The sequence below is a fragment of the Elaeis guineensis genome, chromosome 3, assembly GCF_000442705.2.
Source record: "Elaeis guineensis isolate ETL-2024a chromosome 3, EG11, whole genome shotgun sequence".
Classification (NCBI taxonomy): domain Eukaryota; kingdom Viridiplantae; phylum Streptophyta; class Magnoliopsida; order Arecales; family Arecaceae; genus Elaeis; species Elaeis guineensis.
Window position 1 is genome coordinate 126,506,182 of NC_025995.2, and position 22,692 is coordinate 126,528,873.

General features: G+C 41.2%; 2 protein-coding genes across 2 annotated transcripts; both read right to left on the minus strand.

Moving 5' to 3' along the window:
* Positions 1 to 6,157: 6,157 nt before the first annotated feature.
* LOC140856358 (subtilisin-like protease 4) lies at positions 6,158 to 8,432 on the minus strand. The gene has a single exon (XM_073253466.1). The coding sequence runs from the start codon at positions 8,420 to 8,422 to the stop codon at positions 6,158 to 6,160; it is 2,265 nt and encodes a 754-aa protein (XP_073109567.1). The 5' UTR covers positions 8,423 to 8,432.
* A 2,735-nt stretch (positions 8,433 to 11,167) lies between these two features.
* On the minus strand, positions 11,168 to 14,093 carry LOC140856712 (subtilisin-like protease 4). The gene has a single exon (XM_073254912.1). It carries the CDS (start codon positions 13,376 to 13,378, stop codon positions 11,417 to 11,419), a length of 1,962 nt encoding a protein of 653 aa, XP_073111013.1. The 5' UTR covers positions 13,379 to 14,093; the 3' UTR covers positions 11,168 to 11,416.
* Positions 14,094 to 22,692: the final 8,599 nt, after the last annotated feature.

The window sequence follows — 22,692 nt, forward strand, 5'->3', positions numbered from 1 at the left end:
TACATAATTCTTTTATCCGTACAAAAATAAATAAATATACGGATACAATAGAATATGTACATTAATCAAAAGACGGGTCTATGTTTCTATGCAATGCAATTTTTTTTTAAAATTAATTCATAATTAACTTGATTTAATACCTGATACTAACTTGGGGAGTAATGGAGAAAGAAACTTGGCCCAGCTTAATCCAGATACTTAGTCTTCATCAGTCACGAAGATAAGGATAACGTAGGCCACACGATATCAGGATCCAGCCACATAATGAGCACCACATGTCAGATAAGCAATCAATCAGGATTCATGAAACTATGAAATTATCCATTCATCAACCATGTAGCACAACCTTAATTAATTATACTATATAGAATGTTTAAAGAATCTTTAAAGAAATTGAAAATATAGAATGTTAAGAAAAGTTTGGTACATTGATCTTTAAAGTAAGATCAACAAAACTAACACTACAAAACAAAGGTTATGGAGGTCTGGTGCGTTTATCATAACACAATGCATGCTCAGCACACACCAATATAGAAAGGTACACATGCAACATTGTTAATTAATATTGTATTCACAGATTAGCAAAGATAAGGTACACAACATCATCGAATATTTTTTTCAGCTTAATTCCTTCTCATCATTAGATTAATATCATTTTCTCTCATCTAATTTTTTTTAATTATGTTAAATATAAAGTATATCAATACCTATTTTGAAAAATTATAATATGTGAAGTTGTACCTTAAGGATGATCATTTTTTGGGATCAAATTTAAAAAAAAAAATCATATTTAATTTTTAATTTTAATTATTATTTTTTATTTATACATAATAGCTAAATATTTGATTTGAACTATAGACCGATTTAATCTAATCCTAACCTAGATATCATACTTCAGTCCAATCCAACTCGAATGATCTGTGAGTGGAGCCTACAGGAATCAAGACGTGTGAGTGGCTCCTAAGGCTTTCGATCACCTAGCACTCCAAGGATTGGGCTCTGCTTGTCCAAGGAACTGGGCTTTTGCCTGAGAGAGGGTTTTAACTAAAGACCACAATTAGTACTCATGTTATATCCGCTTGAACATATTGGTTTCCATCTCTTTATCCCTCCACATATTAATTTTTTAATTAAAAAAAAAAAGGGTTGAAACGGAATTCCTAGGTGCCTACATGGAGCTGACCTGGTATTTACCGATCTTTAAGTTATGCCAGTCTCTGCAAATTCATGGTACCGAGAAAATTTTATATAAATGACCAGCATCCTGCAACATCACTCTAAATTCTCAACAGTGGTAGATATAAGATGTTTATAAAATCTCAAATCCGTACATAAAACTGGTGTCCACAAATCAGGCACCAACAATTTCGGAGGCCTATGTGCCATGATAGAAGAAAATCCAACAATTTTACTGTGCTTACAACATGTATCCTCGTAAGATGACCAAACTGGCGATTTTATCCTCCAAATCCCGGCCAGCAGCTGCCGGAATACCTCAATCGACCGATCGCTGACCTCTCTGGGGACTGAAGACCCCTTTTTCCGATGATGAGGGAGGGGAAACCGCCGGTTTGCCTTGATCCGGTGGTTCCAAATTTACCGCCTGCGATCTTTTTTTTTTTTTTTTTTTTAACAATGGGTTGAACGCCGGTGATCTATTCCCCTTCCCCCTTTTCGGTCAGCTATAAAAACTTGATGCCGGCCCAGATGGTTGCCGGCGTCGGGTCCGGAGGTGATAAAACCCATCTCCTCTTGAATCTGGACGAGATTCAAGAGGAAAAAATTGAATTTACGTCGAAAAAAATCATTATGAATAACATATCTTACTTTTGTGCCTGCGAAGATGGCCGTCGGGAGGGGAGAGGAGAGGAGGGCCGGTGGGGAGGGGAAGATGGCTTGGACCGTGCGGGTGGACGTCGACAGATGCGGCAGCAGAGGGGATCGAGCGGCGGACGGTGGTGAGGCGTGGACGGCGGGTGCGCGTGGACGGCAGCTGCGGTGCCGGCGGCGGAGATGGGCCGGGGTCGGCGGAGAGGAACGGGTGGAAAAACTGAAGGGGCGGCGGTAGATAGATTAGGGCACGCGCGGGGGTATGAAGGAACCTAACGACGCTTTTTAGCGTCGTTAAATAATGACGTAAAAAAGCGTCGGTATTGTTTTTATTTCACGACGCTTTTGCTAAAAGCATCGGCGTTGACAGTGCTCAAATTTTTCGACGCTTTTAAGCGTCGTTAAATATCGACGCTTTTTAAAAGCATCGGCAAGTCAGCGCAATCTGCCGACGCTTTTCAAAAGCGTCGGCAAAAAATGGTCGGTATTTACCTATTTTCTTGTAGTGGCAGATTGAGGCTTGATCAAGATGATAGTGCTTGAGAAAGGGAGAAAGAAAATGAAAAAAAGAGACGGGATGTCGGGACCGGCGAGCTGGAGTTAGAGTTGTAATAATTATATCATATTATATAGAATTTAAGAATTATGATCAATTAAAAATATAAAATTTGAAATAAAAAGGTTTTAGGTAAAATGACGTCTCTCTTTATTAAAGGCAGTATTCATGGTAAAACTCTCAGTTTAATGAAATTTATGAATTACTGATGGAAACCCCTATATTTAATATGTAACGTCCGTGGCCATCCAGTTCTTAATAACCATGGTTGGCAAATGTCTACGAACTGATGTGTCTTCTATCCACATTGGCTGAATGGTCCAACACTGGCCTGAGACATGATTTGGCAACTTGGCTTGAACATTTTCAAAACTTGTGCTATAACCCAGTAACCCTTAATCCAAAGTGGCGCACCATCATTCAGTTCAAGGTCAATCTAAACCTTTTACGATAGCTTAAAATTTTAATGTAAGCTATTTATAAATTTATGTTTCAATATCAATATTTTTAAATCTATCACTATATATATTTTTTAGGATTTTGAGGAGAAATTTATGATCTTGGATAAGAACCTGCCGGAGAATCTGAGTATTTAGTTGGAAGAAGTTAGGGTTTGGAATCGGAATGGGAATTGGTAACTCTCATTCTAACCGTTTGATTGAGATGAGTTCTATTTCGATTTTGATTTCAAAATGAAATGAAAATTGTCTAATCTATGTAAAACTCAATCCTTAATCTTTCTTAAGGATTTAAACTTTCATATCGATTCCGATATCGATCACAAACTAAATATTTTGAGAGATTTGACTATTTTGATTTTGATTCTGATTCTGATTCTAATTGCAAATCAAACATTTCCTGAATGTGAACAACATCAAGTCAATAGAAGCTTTGGTCCCCATCCTTGACTTGGAGTAACCAATCTACCACCATATTTTCTTCACTATAAATATGAGAAATTCTAAAATTAGACAGTTGAGAAGCAAAGGAACGGGATTCTCTGCGGTACTTAAAAAATATCGCACGGTGCGGTGCACATATTGGGACGTTTATCAAAAAAAGAACGATTATGTGATGTTTATCTAAACTATTCAAATATCTTTGGGGTTTATCCATTTCTCTTTTCTTAGTATTTTAACGCGCGCGCGTAAACGCGCGCGATCACTCATCTTTTGATAGATGTCTTCGAAGCATATACAGTACCCTATGGTACTTTTTGAGTACCGCAAATGATCCATTTCCAGAAGCAAATGACCTTAAATCATGAAGTATATGGCAACAAGAAGAAATTATGAGGATCGGATCTACCATGAACCTAAGATGAAATCATTCTAGAATTTATTGCTAGCGCATACAAAAAGGAGAAAATGGAGGGAAAAAGGAGTAAATTCATCATAGATATTCCATGACGAACCTGGTCCAACTATGTCCAATTATACCTACCAGTTTAAGCCATGAAAGCACATTTGTAGAATCTCTCTAACCAAACTTTTGTAGTTGTTACGGATAGAAAGTCTCTAGTGTTCGAACCAAAGATAAGGACAAATCTTGGTCCCAATGGGTCAGCCGCTGACCCATGCACTGGCGCTGACCCATGCAACAGCCTTCAGGCATTGGCCACCGATCCATATTTCAGTCGTTGATCCACACGATATCTGCCGACCTGTGTATCGAATGCCAACCCCTATCTCTAGCAGTACGCATGGCAAGCTGCCGATCCACACTATCTCTGACTGCTGCTTTGACTATCATATTCAGAATGGTTAACTGAAAACTCCTGCACACTTCTTTCAAATCAAACAACTACTCGGAGCAGCTGGCTACATACCGAATAAGACGACCATAACTACCTAATCCTAAAAAATCGGATAAAAATCCTTGGAATGATGCATCTGAAGAAGTTGGAATGGCCTACAACTCTTTTCTTTTATGATTTCCATCTTGATCTATAAATAGAGATAATCAGGGGATCTTCAAGAGATGTAATTTTTCTCTTTTGTGCGTAGCTTTCCATCTATTCTGCTAATTCTTGACTTGAGTATCAAAGGATCTTCGTTGGAGCCAACTCCGACTAGAAACTTATTTTACAAGTTCAGTTATGGTCACCTTGCTAATTGCTTCCTCATTCCAGCTAGTCCGGTCCAAGTTGAAAATCTACAGTAACAGTAGTCAAATGAAATAGACATTTAAGTTGCAATGTGTAGTGCGTCCGAAGATATGAAGACTAAATGTCCTCTGTGATTGGGCTGGTAATAGGCCAAGGCCAGGCTAAAACCCGTCAGGAAGGGACTACTTGGGGCTCGACTAGCCAATCGAGAACTATCATGGGCCTAGGCATAATCTTAAGGCTGCATTCCTTCTGGGTCTGATTTGGAAGCTCCCCTTCTCGGCCCATCATTTGTAAAACTCCCACTTCCTAGGTACTACTCTCTTTCTTGTCTATTCTGATGGAGCCCTACCACTAAATTGACCGTAAACGTTGATACCTTTTTCTACCTTTCTCTGAATCCTTGCTGCGTTGGGCATGGAATTCGCCTGTTATCTAATTTAGATAAGGACTTCTTATTAAGTATTCATATCTGACCTTTTATGTTCAAGCGTACCATGTTGGCTTTCATCTTCTCTTTGAAACGTAGCTTTATATATATTTATTCCATTATATTTGGAAAATAAAAAAAAATCTAGAAACATTTAAATTGGTTGACTATATATCAACATCTATGTTGACTAATAAAAGGAGCGCTACGTGGGTTTATGACTGAGTTGGTCCTTCTCCTGACTGTTTAAACTTTTAGGTTGTGATTCCATGACAAATGGTACCAGAGCAAGATTTACTATATGTTGTAGTCTTTATTAATCATGTGGGCATCTCATTGAAGGATAACAAAGTTAAGTAGGACCTAGGCCATGCGTGAGTGACCCCCTCACGAGGAGTTTAATGTGATGAGAGTCATGAGATTGGGTGAGGGAAGCTGTCATAGTCTCATATTAACTAACAAAGACGTGCCCCATAGAGTTAGCCCAGACCAGTCCACCTCCTCCAAGATTTTACCGGTTCAAAAACATGTGCACCTTCAATATATAGAGCTTTCGTTGATGTTTCATTGTAAGTCTTAGTTTAGATAGAATTATATTTCTAATTATTATGTATTTTATTATTATCGTAGTTAATTATTCCCATGTTATTCTAAGTTGAGATAAGTAGTACTTTGTCTTTTCATAGGATGGTTAGAATAAATATTGGCTTCCGAGTTTTCACTGGTTCAAAAATATTTTATTTTAAATAAACAATCAATATATAGTACCGTTGTATGAGTTTAAGGGGCAGTCTAGCTTTAGTTTTAATACGAAGGATCCATGTGGCCTACGAGAGAGGATACATATGCTCTGGTTCTTGGTGTGCGGTAATGGAGAAATATTTGTGAGACGTTCTTGGAGTACCAACTGATTTTTTTGGTCCGGCTTTGTAAATTTTAGTTATAAGTAAAAAATATATTTTTTTCCAATATAATTTTTTCAATTCTATTTTTTGTTGCAGTTCTTGGTGTTTGTGTATGATGATCCTGGGCGGACCCTCCCTCCAGAAAAAAAAAAAGGGGGGGGGGGGGGGGGGGGGTGGGTGTTGTGTTGTGGTGGGGGTGGGGGGAGGAGGAGAGGGAAGATCCAGGGCGGACCCATTTTATTTAATTTGCAAGTGGTTGTAGTGCTTTACATACTCTTGAATGGTATACTTGCAGATTTTTGTGACAGCCTTTTTTTTTTATTATTTTTTCAAGTAAAATCGACAGCAATCGGACTCGTCACGACGTACTTGTTGGAAACCCACTCCAGCTTCCCCCCCGCGTTCCTGATTTTCCCTGGGCGTGGATTTTTCAAGCTAAGTTTCACTGTGAATGTCACCGTCTGCCGGAGCCTGGAAAACTGAAGCTGGTACTCAGAAAGTTCTACCCTCACTCCTCTAGGCTCCGTGATCCTGGCGTTGTAGGTCGAACGGGCTTGGCCCACGTTCGTAACAACCCTCGTGAAGTTGGCACTAGCTATGCTAGAGTTTAGCGAAACTCCTATGGAAGGATAATTCAAATCGGATGCAGCAATCTTATGAACGGTGGAGCAGTTGACCGTCCGACGGACCGTGCGTTTGACTTCATCATCGGTGTAGCCGAGGCCGCAAAGGTAGTCGATGTAACGAGTGGTATTGAGGTCGTAGACGAGGCCCGGATCCATGGCCGCCCACGGCCTCACATGCCCTGCACCAATGCCGTAGACATCGGCTGGTTCGTTCGTCCTGGCGTCGATGATAGGGTTCCCATCGAGGTCGAGACTGGTGGCCGACGTCATTATGGCGGATTGAATGGCGGCAGGAGACCAATCTGGGTGTTTGTTCTTGAGGAGAGCTACGATTCCGGCGACATGAGGTGCAGCCATTGAGGTGCCACTGCTGAAGGTGAATGGGGCAGTATTGCCGAACCCGGGGGGGTCACGCCATGCACCTAGAATGTTCATACCAGGTGCAATGATGTCTGGCTTCAGGATGCCACCATTGATCTTGCTTGGACCTCTCGACGAGAAGGAGGCGAGCTGTGGAGACGGTCGGTGCCCGAACCGCGCGCCGTGGAATATGATTGTCGCCGTAGGGGTTGAATTTTTCATCGAATAGACGTAGCAGAGGATCTTCTGAGCATCGACGTAGTTCACATGGGATACCGGAAGTACGTGGGGTTGAGCGATGGTATCTGTCCCACGGTAGACAGAACCGACGAGGATCATTCCGGCTGCTCCGGCTTCATAAAGTCTCTTGCCTTTTGCGACATTGCCCTCTCCCCCCCACCCAACCACGCATAGCACAATCTTTCCTCTTACATTTAATTTATCCAATGTGTACTCGTCGAGACACGCTTCATCATCGTATGTACCGTCTATGCCTGGGAAAACGAGGGGCAGTAGGATGGAGGAGTTGAATGTGGTGGGTTGGAAGGCGGACTCTCCCTCGATTTCTATTCCATTTCCGAGCTTCACAGTGGCCATGATTCTTCGATCCGTGGCGCTCGCTCCGACCCCAATGAGCCATGGGGCATGAAAATCGAGCGACTGCCAATCCGAGCCCCTGTTGCCCAGGGAGCAAATTGCAGGGATTCCATGCTCGACCGCCGCGTGCAAGCCGATGGACACTTCGCTTTCAAAAAATTTCGTCTTCGTGGCTCGACCGATCGATAGTGTAAGGACATCGACTCCATCCGCGATGGCCTGGTCTATGGCTCCTAGTACATCGGCCCTGGTTGAAGCCTTATATATAGCCAGGTGGGATTTAGGTGCCATCCCGGAAGCCGTGCCACCTGCACTGCCGAGAACTGATGCATTGCTCACAAAATTTCCACCGGCTATGCTAGCGACATGAGTTCCATGCCCCTTGTCGTCGGTAGGAGGTTGGGAGGGCTGTTTGCCACCATTAAATGTGGCCGCGCCGATGATCTTGTTGTTGCAACCGAAGCCGGTGAAGTTACAACTCCCCTTCCACCTCACCGGCGGAGGCGGCATTCCGTGGTCCCTGAAGGAAGGATGGTTTGGGTGCAATCCACGGTCGACGACTCCAATAATGATCCCTTCTCCATACATGGTCTGGTGCCAGGTGCCATTAGTCCACTGGCTTAGCCCCAAGAACTGAGGCGTATAGGTTGTTTGGGGCTCAGATTCCTCGTCCGGTGTTGCCGCCAGGAAGCCGTCCATTGCTTCAATGGCCCGCACTTCCTCGGGAGTCAGTCTCGCGGCAAACCCGCTGATAGCATGGCGGTAGGAGTAGACCAGTCGTGGCTCGCCTGAGTCCAGGGTGGTGTTGGGCAGGAAGGACTTGTGCCAGCTCTCGAGATCTTCATCACCTAGAAAAACCGAGCCCTCCGGCTTTTCCACATGAATGATATAGATTTGAGGTTTGTTGGGGTCTTCTATTACTGGCAGAAGCTGACCGGTGAGAAGCTTGGAATTGGATGGGAAGACGAGTAGATGGGCCAAGAGGAGCAGGATGTGTTGGTGGCTTTCCATATGCGACGGGAGTAAACCAGTCTTGTGTTTCAATGAAGCGCATCAAGAGACGTATATATGCATGCGTCGGAGGAAAGCTTTAACATATGAAAAGTGATCAAGGCCATGTGGCTCGGATATTATAGGAGGACGGATTAGCAAAATGTTAAAGCTAGCGTACGTTCAACCGGGGATTTATAAATTTGTACCCAGAAAAAAAAAAACGCAATAATTAATAGATAGGCTTTTTATTCATCGACTTGCACACACCTGAAAGTTATCATTGCATGATATCCAATGGAGGATTCGTACGAAAAAAGATTAATCCTTCTTTCGCGCAAAAGATTAAAGCCTCTGTCCAAAGGAATCAATCATTGCATCAGCACACATCTGGCTTCATGGTAGGTTCAAATATCATTCAAAGGCCTGGATAAGATCCATATTGTTACGTTGTTATCTCCAATGTCAGTAATCATCGTCTATTTTTGACAAAAAATAATTTTTAAGATATAATGAAGTGTCCATAATTAATTGGAGTGCCATGTTGGGACGTTTGGCTTGCAAATCTTTACACGAACACGCTTTCCTTTTTGGGTCGACTGATAATAAAATTGATAATTTCTAGTTACACGTGCTATGCGGAAGAAAGAAGAAGACAGGCAGGAAGGAGGAAGCCCACCCACTTTCGCCGGACAGACTTAGGATGCTTCCGTGGTCTGGCTAGACTCTCGGGCATTAATTGCCGCTTATGGACAAAACGTGCATGAGAAAAGCATAATCACATGTTTGGCTGGTGACGGACTTCATCAATCAGCATGCAATAATGGCCGATCGGCCTTTGCCATGACACGCGCATGAGAACTATGCTCATATATTTACATGTAATTATATGGCTTAAGCAGCTTTCAGGGGCATTATGATGCTCAAATGGCATATCACTATAAGTTGGGTCCCTGGAGCTGAGCATGACCATTTTTATTCGGATTTCGGACCGGATCTGTTTAAAATTTAATATTTTTTGTATCCAAGTCAGAATCATGATCAGCTCTACTTAATTTGATCCTCCCATTTAATATATATATATATATATACATCACTACAATCTTGTCATGAAAAGATATGAGAAGAGAATTATAAAGATTATTTTCTTTTATGGGTCTTTATACTCTTGTTCCATACTTGTAATGCTTTCAAATTATGAAATCCAATTTTATAATTTGTTTGTAATGCTTGGTTTAACTATGAAACTGGGAGAGATAGATAAATCAAGAACAAATTTAAGTATGATATATAAAAAAATAAAGAAATAATTTGGTTTTATACCAAGAAGCTCTACAAATGAATCTATTTCTTCTCTCTAGAAGTTAATGAATAAGCATGGAGAAAAAGATAAGATCTTTATATAATTTTTATTCATTTAGTAAAAGCATATGATATATAGAATCTCTGGAGAAATTTTATGATGGATGTTGGAAAAAAAAGAAGAAGATTCTATTAGATATATTATTATTATTAAGGATACGTAGATGATGCGACTAATAGTGTAAAAACCACTACTAGTGATAATACTTGTAAGTTTGCAATCACAATAAATTTATGATTTAGCCCAAATTAGACTAGCCAAATGTGGATGGACACGTGACATGGTAGGGGCCAGTTTTAATTAGTTGGACTTGGATTCCTAGGTTGATCTAGATAAAAAAAATCTAGAAATAGTTCTTTACTCATCTCTAAATCCTAGAGCCCAACTTCAGTGAGATAAGAATTCTGCATCTATAAAATAAAGGCTAAGGCACCAGCATCATGAAAAATACATACCCTTTACTCTCTCTCTCTACTTTTTAAGTTTTCTTCTTCTCCCTTTGTTAGATTCTAGAGTCATGTCTGACTCAAGCATTGAAAAGGTGCCTGCTAATCAACTCCGATGATCTTTTATCTCCTCTCTCTGTGTGTGCACACATATGTGTACAGACCATCTAGCACAAAGTGGAGCTTCTTCTTTGCATGTGGATCCACCAGCAATTTTTCACCTACTAGTTGGGTTTTGGTGACAACAATTTACATTATGAATATGCTCTAAATTAATATTTTTTATTCTCTTTATATATGGATGAGTTTACCAGAAACTAAATATTTAGGATGATATTTCTTTGTCCATACTATATGCAAGTGGTAGTCTTGGTAAGTGAAACTAAGATTGGAGCTCATTAATATAAGCTAATATAATGGAGGAGTGCATTAGAATCCAAAGATTTTATGTTAAGAAGAATCGAAGTGGAATTCAATTTTAGTAAAATATGAAATGGAGATAAAATTTTTAAAAGTAATTACTTTTAGTATTTATGATCGATTATTCATAAAAATGAAGATATTGAACAGGATATTTTTCATATAATTAAATAAGGTGAATCTTTCTTTCATGCCGTGAAAAGATACAACCCTTATCCCTTTTTGGCTAGTCCAACTAATTAAATATAAAATGCCACTGCAGGAGTTTCGAACCACGAACCTCTGTCAATATGATTTTATGAAAGTGGATGTCATCTTTATAATTTTTTGTTTAACCATATAAAAATTTTAAATGCTACTGTCATATCAACTAGCTAGACAAGCGATAAAAATATTGATACACGTCCAACATATATTTTTGAGCGCGGGAATTCCATGTTATCGAAGGATTTGTCGAGAAACACCCATCCAGAGAAATAAAAACAACAAACACAACAAAGACCCCACTTCAAGCTACAAAGACAACTATAATAAATAGACCGAAACAGACTTTCTCTTCTCACACAAAGAACAATTCATTTAAGGGAACATAACGACATTGATCAATTCAATTCTTTTAAGAAAGACCACAAAAAAACCCATGCATCAAAGTAAAGATCACCTGATATAGTTGATCTTTATCGATATTTGTCGTGAACAGGTGAGCTTGCCTTCTGCTTCAATTTCATTTGTATTAGCAAACACGTCTGGCACCAAAATGGTTCACACACATAGTTGGTCTTGGTTTCAGGTGAAGCTGATGGCTATCGGGCTAGCTACAACGTGATCCTTGGACACCCATTCAAGTTTTCCCCTCGCAGAAGCCAATGATCCATGAGAACCTTGCATGCTGAGCCTAACCGTAAAACTCCTCTGTTGCCCGACTCGAGAAAATTTAAGCTGATAGGTAGAAAGATCCACCCTCACTCCAATCGGTTCCCTGATCCGAGACAAATAAACCTCGCTGGCCTTGCCCATATTTGTAACGGTTCGTTCAAAGGTCAGGCTCTGCATACTCGAGTTCAGGGTCGCTGAGATGGAAGGATAGTTCAGCTGCGCTGCACCGATGGCCTTGACACCGGAACATCGGACTCGCTGGCGGGCCATCATCGTGACCTCTGTGTCGTTGTACCCAATGCCGCACAGGTAGCCGATGTAATTGCTAGGACTGCGATCATAGACTAGGCCAGGATCCAAGGCTCCTGCTGGATTCACTTGTCCGGCGCCGGTGGCAAAGATGTCGGCGGTGTTGTTGGAGTTCCCGTCGACAATGATGTTGCCATCAAGGTCGAGATCTTTGGCCGATGTGATGATTGCTGATTGGATGACCGCCGGCGACCAGTTTGGGTGAACGTTTTTGATCAGTGCCACGATCCCGGAGACGTGAGGTGTGGCCATGGAGGTGCCGCTCTCGAAGTTGAACGTCTTCGTGGCGAGCGCCGAGGGATTCGGCCCGACATCAAACGGCCACGCCGCCAGAATGTTCACACCAGGCGCGAGGACATCCGGCTTCAGGATTCCGCCGTTCATGAGCGCCGGACCTCTCGACGAGAAGGCGGCGACCGCCGGCGACGGCCGGACTCCGAACTCCGTTCCATGGAAGACGATTGTCGCCGTGGGAGCCGAATTGAAATAGACATAATCCCGGATCATCATGCCGTCCACGAAGCTAACATGGGCCGCAGGGAGAATATGAGCTTCAGAGAAAATGGTGTAACCTTGGCGTGGTAGGTTCATGACGATCATGGCAGCTCCGCCGGCGGCATAGACTACCTCTCCTTTCTCGGTATCCTTTATCGCACCGCTCCAGCATAGCACCACCTTTGTATAAACGTCGATGTAATCCAACGAGCCTTTCAAACAATAGGAGGCATTTAGATCCCCATACATGCCGGGGAACACCAGGGGCAACAAGGTGGTTGAATCGAAAGAGCTGGGCTGGAAGGCGGATTCTCCCTCGAGTTCCATCCCATTTCCAAGCTTCACCGTCGCCCCAATTCTTCTATCCGTCGAGCTCGCGCCTACCGCGAGAACCCAAGGGGCGTCGTGGTTGACGGTATGGATCTTCGGGCCATTGTTGCCCGCAGCAGCACAAGGGAAGATCCCCTTCTCAACTGCCGCTAGCGAGCCGATGGCGACGGGGTCCTGATAGAACGTGGCATCAGGAGCACCGCTGATGGACATCGAGAGCACATCGACTCCATCTTTGATGGCTTGATCTATAGCGGCATATATGTCACTGCCGGAACAACCGTCTTGGAAGCACACCTTGTAGATGGCCAGGTGAGCTCTCGGAGCCATCCCGGAGGCGACGCCCTTCGCCGTTCCGAGAACCTCAGCGTCGTCGACGAAGTTTCCCGCGGCCGTACTGGCCACGTGCGTGCCATGTCCATCGTCGTCGGTGGCCGGGGCTCTCGTCCCGTTTAGGAACCCCATCGCACCGACGATCTTGTTGTTGCAAGCGAAGCCGCTGGACCGGCACCGTCCCCTCCATTTGAGCGGGGGAGGAGGCATCATGCTGTCGTTGAAGGAAGGGTGGGAGGCGTGGATCCCGGTGTCGATCACCCCAATTACGATCCCTTCTCCCAAAAGGGTACCGCCCCAGGCGCCGTCGAACTGGCTCAAGCCCAGAAAGTTGGGCGTGTAGGTTGTCCTGAGTTTGTGCTGCTTATCGGGCTCGGCGTACACGAAGCCATCTATGGCTTCCATGGCCTTCACCTCCTCGGCGGTTAGTCTTGCTGCGAATCCACTGATCACATGGTTGTAGGAGTAAATTATCCGTGGCTCCCCTGTGTTTAGGGTGGTGTTAGGCAAGAAGGAACGGTGCCAGCTTTCGACATCCTCGCCGCCAATTAGCTCGGTGCCCTCAGGCTTTGCAACGTGAACGATGTAGGTTTGGCTTGGCCAGGACTGACTCCATGGTCATGAGCTATGGGAAGAATTTGGCTGAGACTGCTGATAATATCGGGGCTGGACAATAACAAGAGAGAAGCTAAGAAGAAGTGCATGAGATAGTGGTCCTCCATTAATGGATCGATCGAAATAGATGGAGAGAAAGCAGGAGGAGGATGATCAAATCACTTCCTAGTGTCCTTGGGGTATGTAACAACAAATTTCATGGATAAATAGGTGATAAGAACTCATTTTTAAATGCTACTTGCTTTTTTTTTTGGAGTAATGAATAAATGTTATTGGTGTTGCTTAGCTAATTAAGACAAAGCAAGAAACTTCGCCTGCAACATGTACCCTCATGACACAAAGCAATCATACAGTAGGCAGAATTGTTAAGTCAACAATGATAGAAGAGTTAATGAAATCATAAATAAATTAAGGGCAATAATCCTTGTCCTATTGCTCGTCAACATTTAGATACTCACCGCAACTTCCCTCGCTGAAATATAAGAGACATCATGCGTTTTGAAACCTTCCAATGCCAGGTGGTCGGAAGACTCAACTATGAACTGCTAAGATGAGGATTTATAGGACGATGTACATATTTGGTTTCGGATTCGGCTTTCCTATGAAAGAATTAATGGTTGATTTTTTTTTACGATATTAACCATTGAATCACAATGACACATCTTTCAAAGCACATGTGATGTATGCTGTAGATAGAAAAATGAGATTCGAGTGCTTTTCAAAGCTGGGCACTATTCGATCCAATGGTTGATATCAAGAAAGAAGATCAACTATTCTTTTGCATAAAAGATGCAATATCAATCCTTTGATTTTTTGTATGCTTCAAATCATAAGATGAGGATGTTCTCCCTCTATCTGTCCTTTAAAACTCAACTATCGAGTACATGTACGTACTTCAGCAAAATATATATGAAAGTGATCAATTTTATCTGGACCTTGGAGCTCGGCATCTCCAATTATGGTGACATAGTCAAACCACATTGCCTTTCTCAAAAGACAAAAAAGCTTCTGATCACCATTTTTAATTTTATTTAAAAAGAAAACATACCAAAAAGGGTCCATTAGTTGCAGGTCCATGATATCCATAGTTTTATACCAACTTATGATATATAGATCTGCCAATTACTATAGCAATGCTTCTCTCTACCACCATCCAAGCATATAAATTATATCTTTCTATTTTTCAGAGAACCATTAAAAAGGTGGTAGGAGGTTTTGGCCAACCCATGCTTGGAAGGACATAGGACTGAAATTTGTACTCACACCTACTTTATTGTTAGTCATGGTCCCCATTTGATGATGGATTCTTAAACAGGTCCTAATAGATAATTCTGATCCCTGATTTAACTGCTAAAAAAAAAAAGGAAAATGGAATCCCTGATTGCATGGATGCGTGACCTCCACCTTCACAGGTACCGGGGCAAAAACGCAGAAAATGTACTCTATACCCACGTAAAGTACTGTTTGGTATGCATACTCATTTTACATTCGTCCAAGTCAATGCGACAAATCATGATCCAAATTAAGTAGAAAATCAAAAAGAAAGAGCATCACACGAAACCCATTGTTTAAAATTAAGGTGCCGGGCTAACGTTGCTCCAATTTCAAATGAGACCCAACCTAATGCTGCTATTGGTTGGCAAATTTGGGAGGCCAACTTGCCCGCGGATTCAGTTTGCGTCTAGGTCAACTTCACGTTGTAAGTTTTGTATCCATGATTCTTAGCAAATTTGGGTCCAAACATGATCAGGTTTTTTTGTCGTCTTCACCATGCTCTTTAGAGATGATTAATTGCACCTCAGATTTAACTCCAGCATTCGGTCAAGTCCACTGTCTTACATTGTATATTCATTTCTCTCTTCATAGTAAATTTTGATGTGAGAATTCGTACGACGCCGGAATGCTAGAGTTGGCAGCGAAGCTGGCCTCCCAGGGGTATGACATGCACAAAAGTCCTGACCAAAGATTGCTCTAGTAAGGATCCTCCGACGCTCAAATTAAAACTCCTATACAATAGATGGAGGAACATGAGAGGTAGAATAATGGCATACCTTTTTGACAATCCTCTTTGAGTCTCCTTTATAGACGGAGAGCTAGAGCTTCAGTTAGCAGGTTGGTTGACACGATCCCATGATTCACATGGGGTACAAAACTGTCATTCGAAATATTCGAGATGCAGTGTTGTGGTTGCTTTATCAGTTCTATGACAACTGTTGTCTGACAGACGTCGTATTTTGAATTTAGTTGCCAACTGAGTGTTGTTTAGATGAGAGTTGGTCGATGGCGACTAGAAGTCCTTCGCTCCATGCCGTCATCAGGATCTGTTCGGTGATGCATATTTGGTCGGCCGAACTTGATCGGCCGATGAGAAGATATCGACGGTGATGCACAAGGATTGTTGAGTTGTGTTCGATCGGTCCCTATATTCTCAAAATGTGAAGTGCCAATTATGCAGTTGTCAAAGAAGAACTCAACGAACGTTATGGCCAACATTGAGTCGGTGAGGGCCCCAGCAATGGCCGACCTTGAGTCGGCAAGGGCTCGACAGGTGGGCCTGTTGAGCATGGATGTCTTGGACCCTGAGCCTTTTCACATCATCAGTCCATTCAAAATTTTTTCTAACACATGACCTCTTACTCTCGAGTCTGACTTCAGTCGGATGAAGGGAGTATACATATTTCTTTAAGTTGAGGATGTGAAAAGGCCACTTAGGTGATGAGGCTTTTGGGGTGATGTGTCTGAAGCCATCATTGTGGAATTAAATGGACATCATTTCAAAATCTTTTTTTTGAATCATGGCGCTGATTTGTATAACTGACGATAGCAGTCGATCGAATAGAGAGATGCCATGTGTGCCATGTACTGTGAATTGTTGGGGAAGAAATGATTCGATATCTGGATGTTATTTTTTTCTGACTATAAATGGAGGAGGTGCCTGTCCTATCTTTTCCGACTGTTGTTAGGCTCTTCTATTCTTCTTTTCTCTTTTTTATTACTGTAGCTTCTCGGAACAAGAAGCTCTCCTCTTTCATTCATGGTGCTATTCTTCATAGGGGCTTTTGAAGGTTTTGGTGACTATTTCATTCCTTCTACCTCCTTTTCTCGCTCTCAGGTGGGTTTTCTTTCTCACTTATCTATCTTCCCATTTCTCCTTTCTTTCTTTAGATAGCTTTCTAGCCTTTTGGTCCAGAAATGGCCGATCAGAGTGAGGTTGGGTCCAACGGCTATAGTTTGGTACTAAATTCAGACGATTTGAGCCGGATACGAGTTTGGCATGGAATCCCTCTAAATTTTGATCTCGTGCTTCCTAGGATAAACGAACGTATAGATAACCCGCCCTCTGATCGGCTTGCCGTATACGAGGAAGCGCTCTGGACGGACTTAAGGTTTCTAGTCCATCCTTTGTCCTTGATGTCTTTCATTTTTATGGTTTATCCCTTTGTGCCATTGTTTCGAATTTATTTAGGTTTGTAGTAGGCTTTTTAATTATCTGTGTCATGGCTAGTGTTCAGCTATCTGTTAACCTCTTTTATTCCTTCTTTACCATCAAGAGGCATCCATACGCTAAGAACTTATGGTATTTCTCTTCTCAGAGGGCCAGGGTTTCTCCTCTGATCAAGGAAGCTCCTTCCTCCATCCACAGGTGGAAGGGGCGGTTCTTGTTCGTGTCTAGCTCTCTGGTGGAGGACTGAGATTTGTCGAGCTGGGGCCGGCTGGAGGCTTCAGCATTCAAGATCTCAAAGTGGGGGCCGATGAATAGGATCATTTTAAGATCCTTAAAGAGTTCAAAGCTCTTTCGACCGATAAGCTGGTGTCCGATGAGGCCATCTTTAATGTTGGACTTAGCCAAGTTAACCTGAGGGGTGAGTACTGTAGTTGCCCACTTTTTTTATTTCTTTCTTTAAAGCTGCTGACCAAGTTCGACTATTTGTAGAGATGAGACTTGAAGATGTCGTCAAGATGAAGCAGAACCTTTCGAAGAAGAGGAAGGCTCCAATATTCGAAGGCACCTCTAAACAGCCAATGGTCCATCGAGAAAAGATCATAGACCAGCAAGGCCCTGCGATTGAGGCCACAGTTGTATCGGTGACCTCCACTCCTCTGAGTCCGTCTTCGTTGACTGTGGCTCTAATTTTGGTGACTGCTCCAATGCCCATGTCTCCACACCAGTGGCTCCCGTAATTACTGCTCCGACATCTCCTCGTGGGGCTGGGGCTCAGTCTCCTTCAGCTGCAGGCCCAAGCAGCATATCTCCTTCTACTGACCAATCAAATCCTGACATCCACCTTACCTTTATTCCTGAATATGCGTCATTTGATGATTGGAGGGTTGTCAAAGAACTGATCGAAAGGTCAATGCATCTTATAGAGCTGAGGGGTATCGACAATATGGGCTTCACCGATTTACAACGACACTTCGTGACCACCATGCATCAGATGCTATTTTTGTTTTTTGTTTCATCCTTTGGTTTCTCCTCTCCTCTTTTTGTTAATTGCAACTTCCCCATAGATACTCCATTTCTTGGTTATCACCTTGAACAATGCATGCAAAATGGAGATCCATAGAGTTTTGCACCAAAGGGCCGAGTCCAATGCCATTGAGGCAAGCATGCACCCCGATGCGGCCAAGGTAGAGGCCGATAAGCTGAGGGAATTTCTTAATAAAGTTTCCGTCAATCTCGTGCAGAAGGAGGAGGAGCTTCAGGCAGTCAATGCAAAGCTCGTCCAGGCTGAGAGACTGAAGAGCGGGTTCCCAAGGCCAAGAAGCCGGCCAAGGACCGAGTCACTGAGGCCAGACAGGAAGCTAAAGAGAAGATTGCTGAGGCCCGTCGATCGATCATGGAATCCTCTAGCATCGATCTGTTAGTGCGAGAATTCGTATGGCGTCGGGATGCTAGAGTTGGCGGCAAAGCTAGCCTCCTGGGGGTGTGACATGCACAAAAATCCTGATCGAAGGTTGCTCCGAAGAGGATTCTCCGACGCTCAAGTTAGAATTTGCATACAAGAAATAGAGGAGCGTTAAAGGCAGAGTAATCGCGTATCTTTTTAGGGTCCTCTTTAAGTTTCCTTTATAGGTGGAGAACTGGAGCTTCAGTTGGCAGATTGATTGGCACGATCCAGCGATTTACGTGGGGTGCAAAACTGTTGCTCGAAATATTCGAGATGCAGCAGTTGTGGTTGATTTATCAGTTTCATGACAGCTGTTGCCTGACAGACGCCGTATTTTGAATTTAGTTACCGATTGAGTGTTGTTTAGACGAGGGTTGGTCGGTGGTGACTAGAAGTCGGTCGCTCCATACCGTCATCAGGATCTTTTCAGTAATGCATAGCTGGTCAGTCAAACTTGATCGATCGATAGGAAGATATCGACAGTGATGCACAAGTATTGTTGAGTTGTGTTCGGCCGATCTCCATATACTTAGAGTGTGAAGTGTCGATTATGCAGTTGTCGAGGAAGAACTTGACGAATGTTGTGGCCAACTTTGGGTCTGCGAGGGCTCCAGCAATGATTGACCTTGAGTCGGCAAGAGCTTCGACAGGTGGGCCTGCTAAGCATGGATGTTTTGGGTCCCAGGCCTTTTCACATTATCGGCCCATTGAAAATTCCCCCCAAAGTAAATATTCTCTATCTTCTTCAATCAGTTGACCCTTGGTAACGATCCTCCTATCCATTACCCCGTTACCCCAAGCTTTTGTATACATATATTTTCAAAAATCCTATTTGAGATGAGATCTCTGTCGTTTGATCGTGAGGATGCAAGATAGACGTACAACTACCAGTGTTATTGGTTGTGCTGGCCCAATCGGCCCAGAACTTCAGCTTCAATGAGAAATTTTATTTTGCACGTGCCGTGATTGTCTCACGCATAGGACCGGACAAAAAAAAAAAAAAAAAATTCCCGCATCGCTGCTCGACCCCGTGCGTGAGTCAATGTGTGGTGCACAAAAATTTCTCCAGCTTCAATATATTAGTCTCGGGTTCAGTTGCTAGTCTCTAAGGCTGAGTCCATATCCAGATCAAGTAACCTGCAGGCTCTACTCTAAGACTTGGGAAAAAATGAGCTTGGTCTGCGTAGAGCCCAGCACCTGGACTACAAACCTAGACTGGTTAACTTTGGTCTAGATCTAGACCAGATTTCAGCTCAAAGTGTCATTCCCTTCCCCGCATCGAGATCAGGTCTATATGCAGAAGTGTTACTTGTACCCAAATCAAATGATCACTGACCAAAAACCATGCCGCAACTCATTCCCAAAAAGATAAATAAAATAAAACAAAATAAAAATCATTCGCCATTTGTATATATGAACCTTGAAGCGTAGCAAACCACAACAAACGTCATGTTAGATCTTTTATAATATATAAATTATCTACATAATATCCACTCTTAGATGGGTTTCTTTGTCCGGTTTTGCTTTCGATTAAGCTTTCTTGCCGGCTGACAAACATTTATTTGCTATATAGAGATTTTCATAAAATAAAATATTTTCTGCCATCATTATCGCTAGATCCAAGATGAAGTGGAGCAATTAGAAGCCCATCTGCTTCTCCATAACATCTGAATTTTTCTTTATGATTACGTCGCAATATTTATTCGATATGTATTTCAGAAGACGAATGCTACAGCAAATTAAGTTATATCATATATTGCTGAGTACATTGGAGATTGGATCGAATGATAGGATAAGGTATATATATGTGGATCCTATACAATTTTTTATTTATTGAAAGGGAGGCAGAAACCATCCATCTTTTATTGGTTTAAGCCAAAGAATACAAATAAAGAGAGGCACGGTTCCGTTAGAGGTGAGAGGGAAACAAAACAGAGGCTAGGAGGCCGAAAAAAATGCAAAGTTCAGAGTTTGGTGCAAGATGCTAGATATCACAATAGGATTCGTTATTAAAGACTAAATATTGCCAAAAACATATTGAAAATATCCTGTGTTGTAATTTTTCATGATTTTCTACGATGCACTAAGTTAATAAGTACTGATGTTATGATGACAGTAGCAAATGTTTTTGTTAGTAACTAGCTTTCATCGGTCTCCCACTAGCTAGGCCAGAATGAATAATATGCATGTGGTATGCCGGAGCATACGAAACTATTTATAAATTTTTGTTGGCGCTGTATGAATAATTGACCGGCACGCATGTACAGAATTTTGATAAATAATTATAATAATTTGAAAATTTTGATATATTTTTATATCCTTTTTAGCCTTTATTTTCTTTCAAATATTTTGAAAGAGAATACAGATATTGTTTTTGGTGACAAAAAAGGATTGCTAATGACTAGCTACCACTTAGCCATTTCTTTCATGGTGTTTATCTTGTGTTGTAATAATTTTGTAGTACCATTTTATCAAAAAAAAAGATTGTAACACTATGAAAAAATAAGCAATATATTCACCATTTACGTAAATTGTCTTAAACATGTTAGGAATTGATAAGGAATATTACAATTCTCCTTTCATGAATCAACGAAATATACAATGTCAGCTATTAGCATGTCCAGGGAATCATGTCTGATTGCTAAAATTTTTTATGTTTTTTAAAGATAAATATTGTTGTAGTTCTAATAACGTAGATTTCACCAATAGTCTTCCATTGATTGTGAATTAAGAAAATTTTGTGTTTATAAGGAGGAAAAAATTCTTTCTACGTAACATATCTTTTAAGGGGACAAAACCGTGAAGTCCATGAGTCAGAGTGGACAATACCTCACGTGACGGACTGAGTCTTGTTCGCAACAAATATATTTAGCACACTATCTGATGGTTCTTAAGATCTATACTAATTTAGCTCAAGATCTCATTTTGGATAATCTAGTTTAGTGTTATATAACTTTGTTCTTTGCATAAGCACACAATGACTATTCCTGTAGCATGCAAAAAGAACAAGATTAATATATTGAGTTCTACACCCAAATTCTCATATTACTAGTGAAATGAGGTCTGGAGTGTTAGAAGAAGGCAGAAGGGTCTTATCAGGAATGTTAAATACCTAGAAGGCTGGAAGTTGGACCAGAGGATGGCTAAAACGAAGTGGTTCGTCGCAGCTAGCGTTTAGAGACCATGAATATCTAGAACCGGGTGTGACGAAGACTAGGTCCTGAATGAAATAGGATCTTTGCACCATAGAGCACGGTACCATCCGCCACATCATGCATCTTAAAATTGTGCAGATGTTCTTTAAATCCATGTCATATATCGTATGGAAAAATCTATGAAAACCTTTTAGGATAAACGAGAGCCATCCATCTTTAGGATGGATGTAGAACAGGAGTGCAAAAGTCACACCATAAAGGATCCAAACTTAGTTCTACATTTCTTTATTAGTAGTCTATGGAGAGGAGAGCCCAACGATCAACTCCTTGGATGTGGATTCTTTTGGAAGGTTTAGTAATAGTTTGTACCGTCCTCCGTGGAATAGCTATTAATATGCTAGCCAAGCAATTTGAATTCTTTTCCTAAATAATACAAAAAATAATTTATTTATCTAAATAATTTAAATTCTAACTTACTTACAAATCTAATATAAAAATGATAAAACATCATTTTGAATGACATTTTATCAAGACCACGTCACCCACAATTTTCACGTGGACGTCATACAAAAAAAAAATTAGAAAATGCCATTCAAAATGGCATTTTCTAATTTTTTCCAAAAAAAATGGAAAAGAATGGGAAAAAAATAAAATTTATAATTTTAAATTTATAAATAAATAAAAATTTTAATTTTGAATGAAATTTAAAATATAAAAATTTAAATTTTTAATTCAAATAAAAAAGATAATTTTAAATTATTTTTTTGTTTTCAAATTAATTTTTTTAAAAAAAATATCTAAACAAAAATCTTAAAAATTTAAAAAATTAAAAATATCATAGAAATAGAAAAAATGAGAAAAAAATGTAAAAAAAATAAAAATTATAAATTTAAATTTAAAAAAATAAAACTTTTAAATTTAGTTCAAAAACATCATTTCAAATTCTTTCCCCATTTCAAATTAATTTTTAAAAAAATATTCAAAAAAATAAAAAATTAAAAAAACAAAAAGTGCCATTAAAAAGTCAAAAAATTAAAAAAATTGAAAAAAATAAGAATTA

What these genes read in the sequence shown, in the direction of transcription:
- LOC140856358 (XM_073253466.1), bottom strand. Translation starts at nt 8,422, where the DNA reads ATGGAAAGCCACCAACACATCCTGCTCCTCTTGGCCCATCTACTCGTC.
- LOC140856712 (XM_073254912.1), bottom strand. Translation starts at nt 13,378, where the DNA reads ATGGAAGCCATAGATGGCTTCGTGTACGCCGAGCCCGATAAGCAGCAC.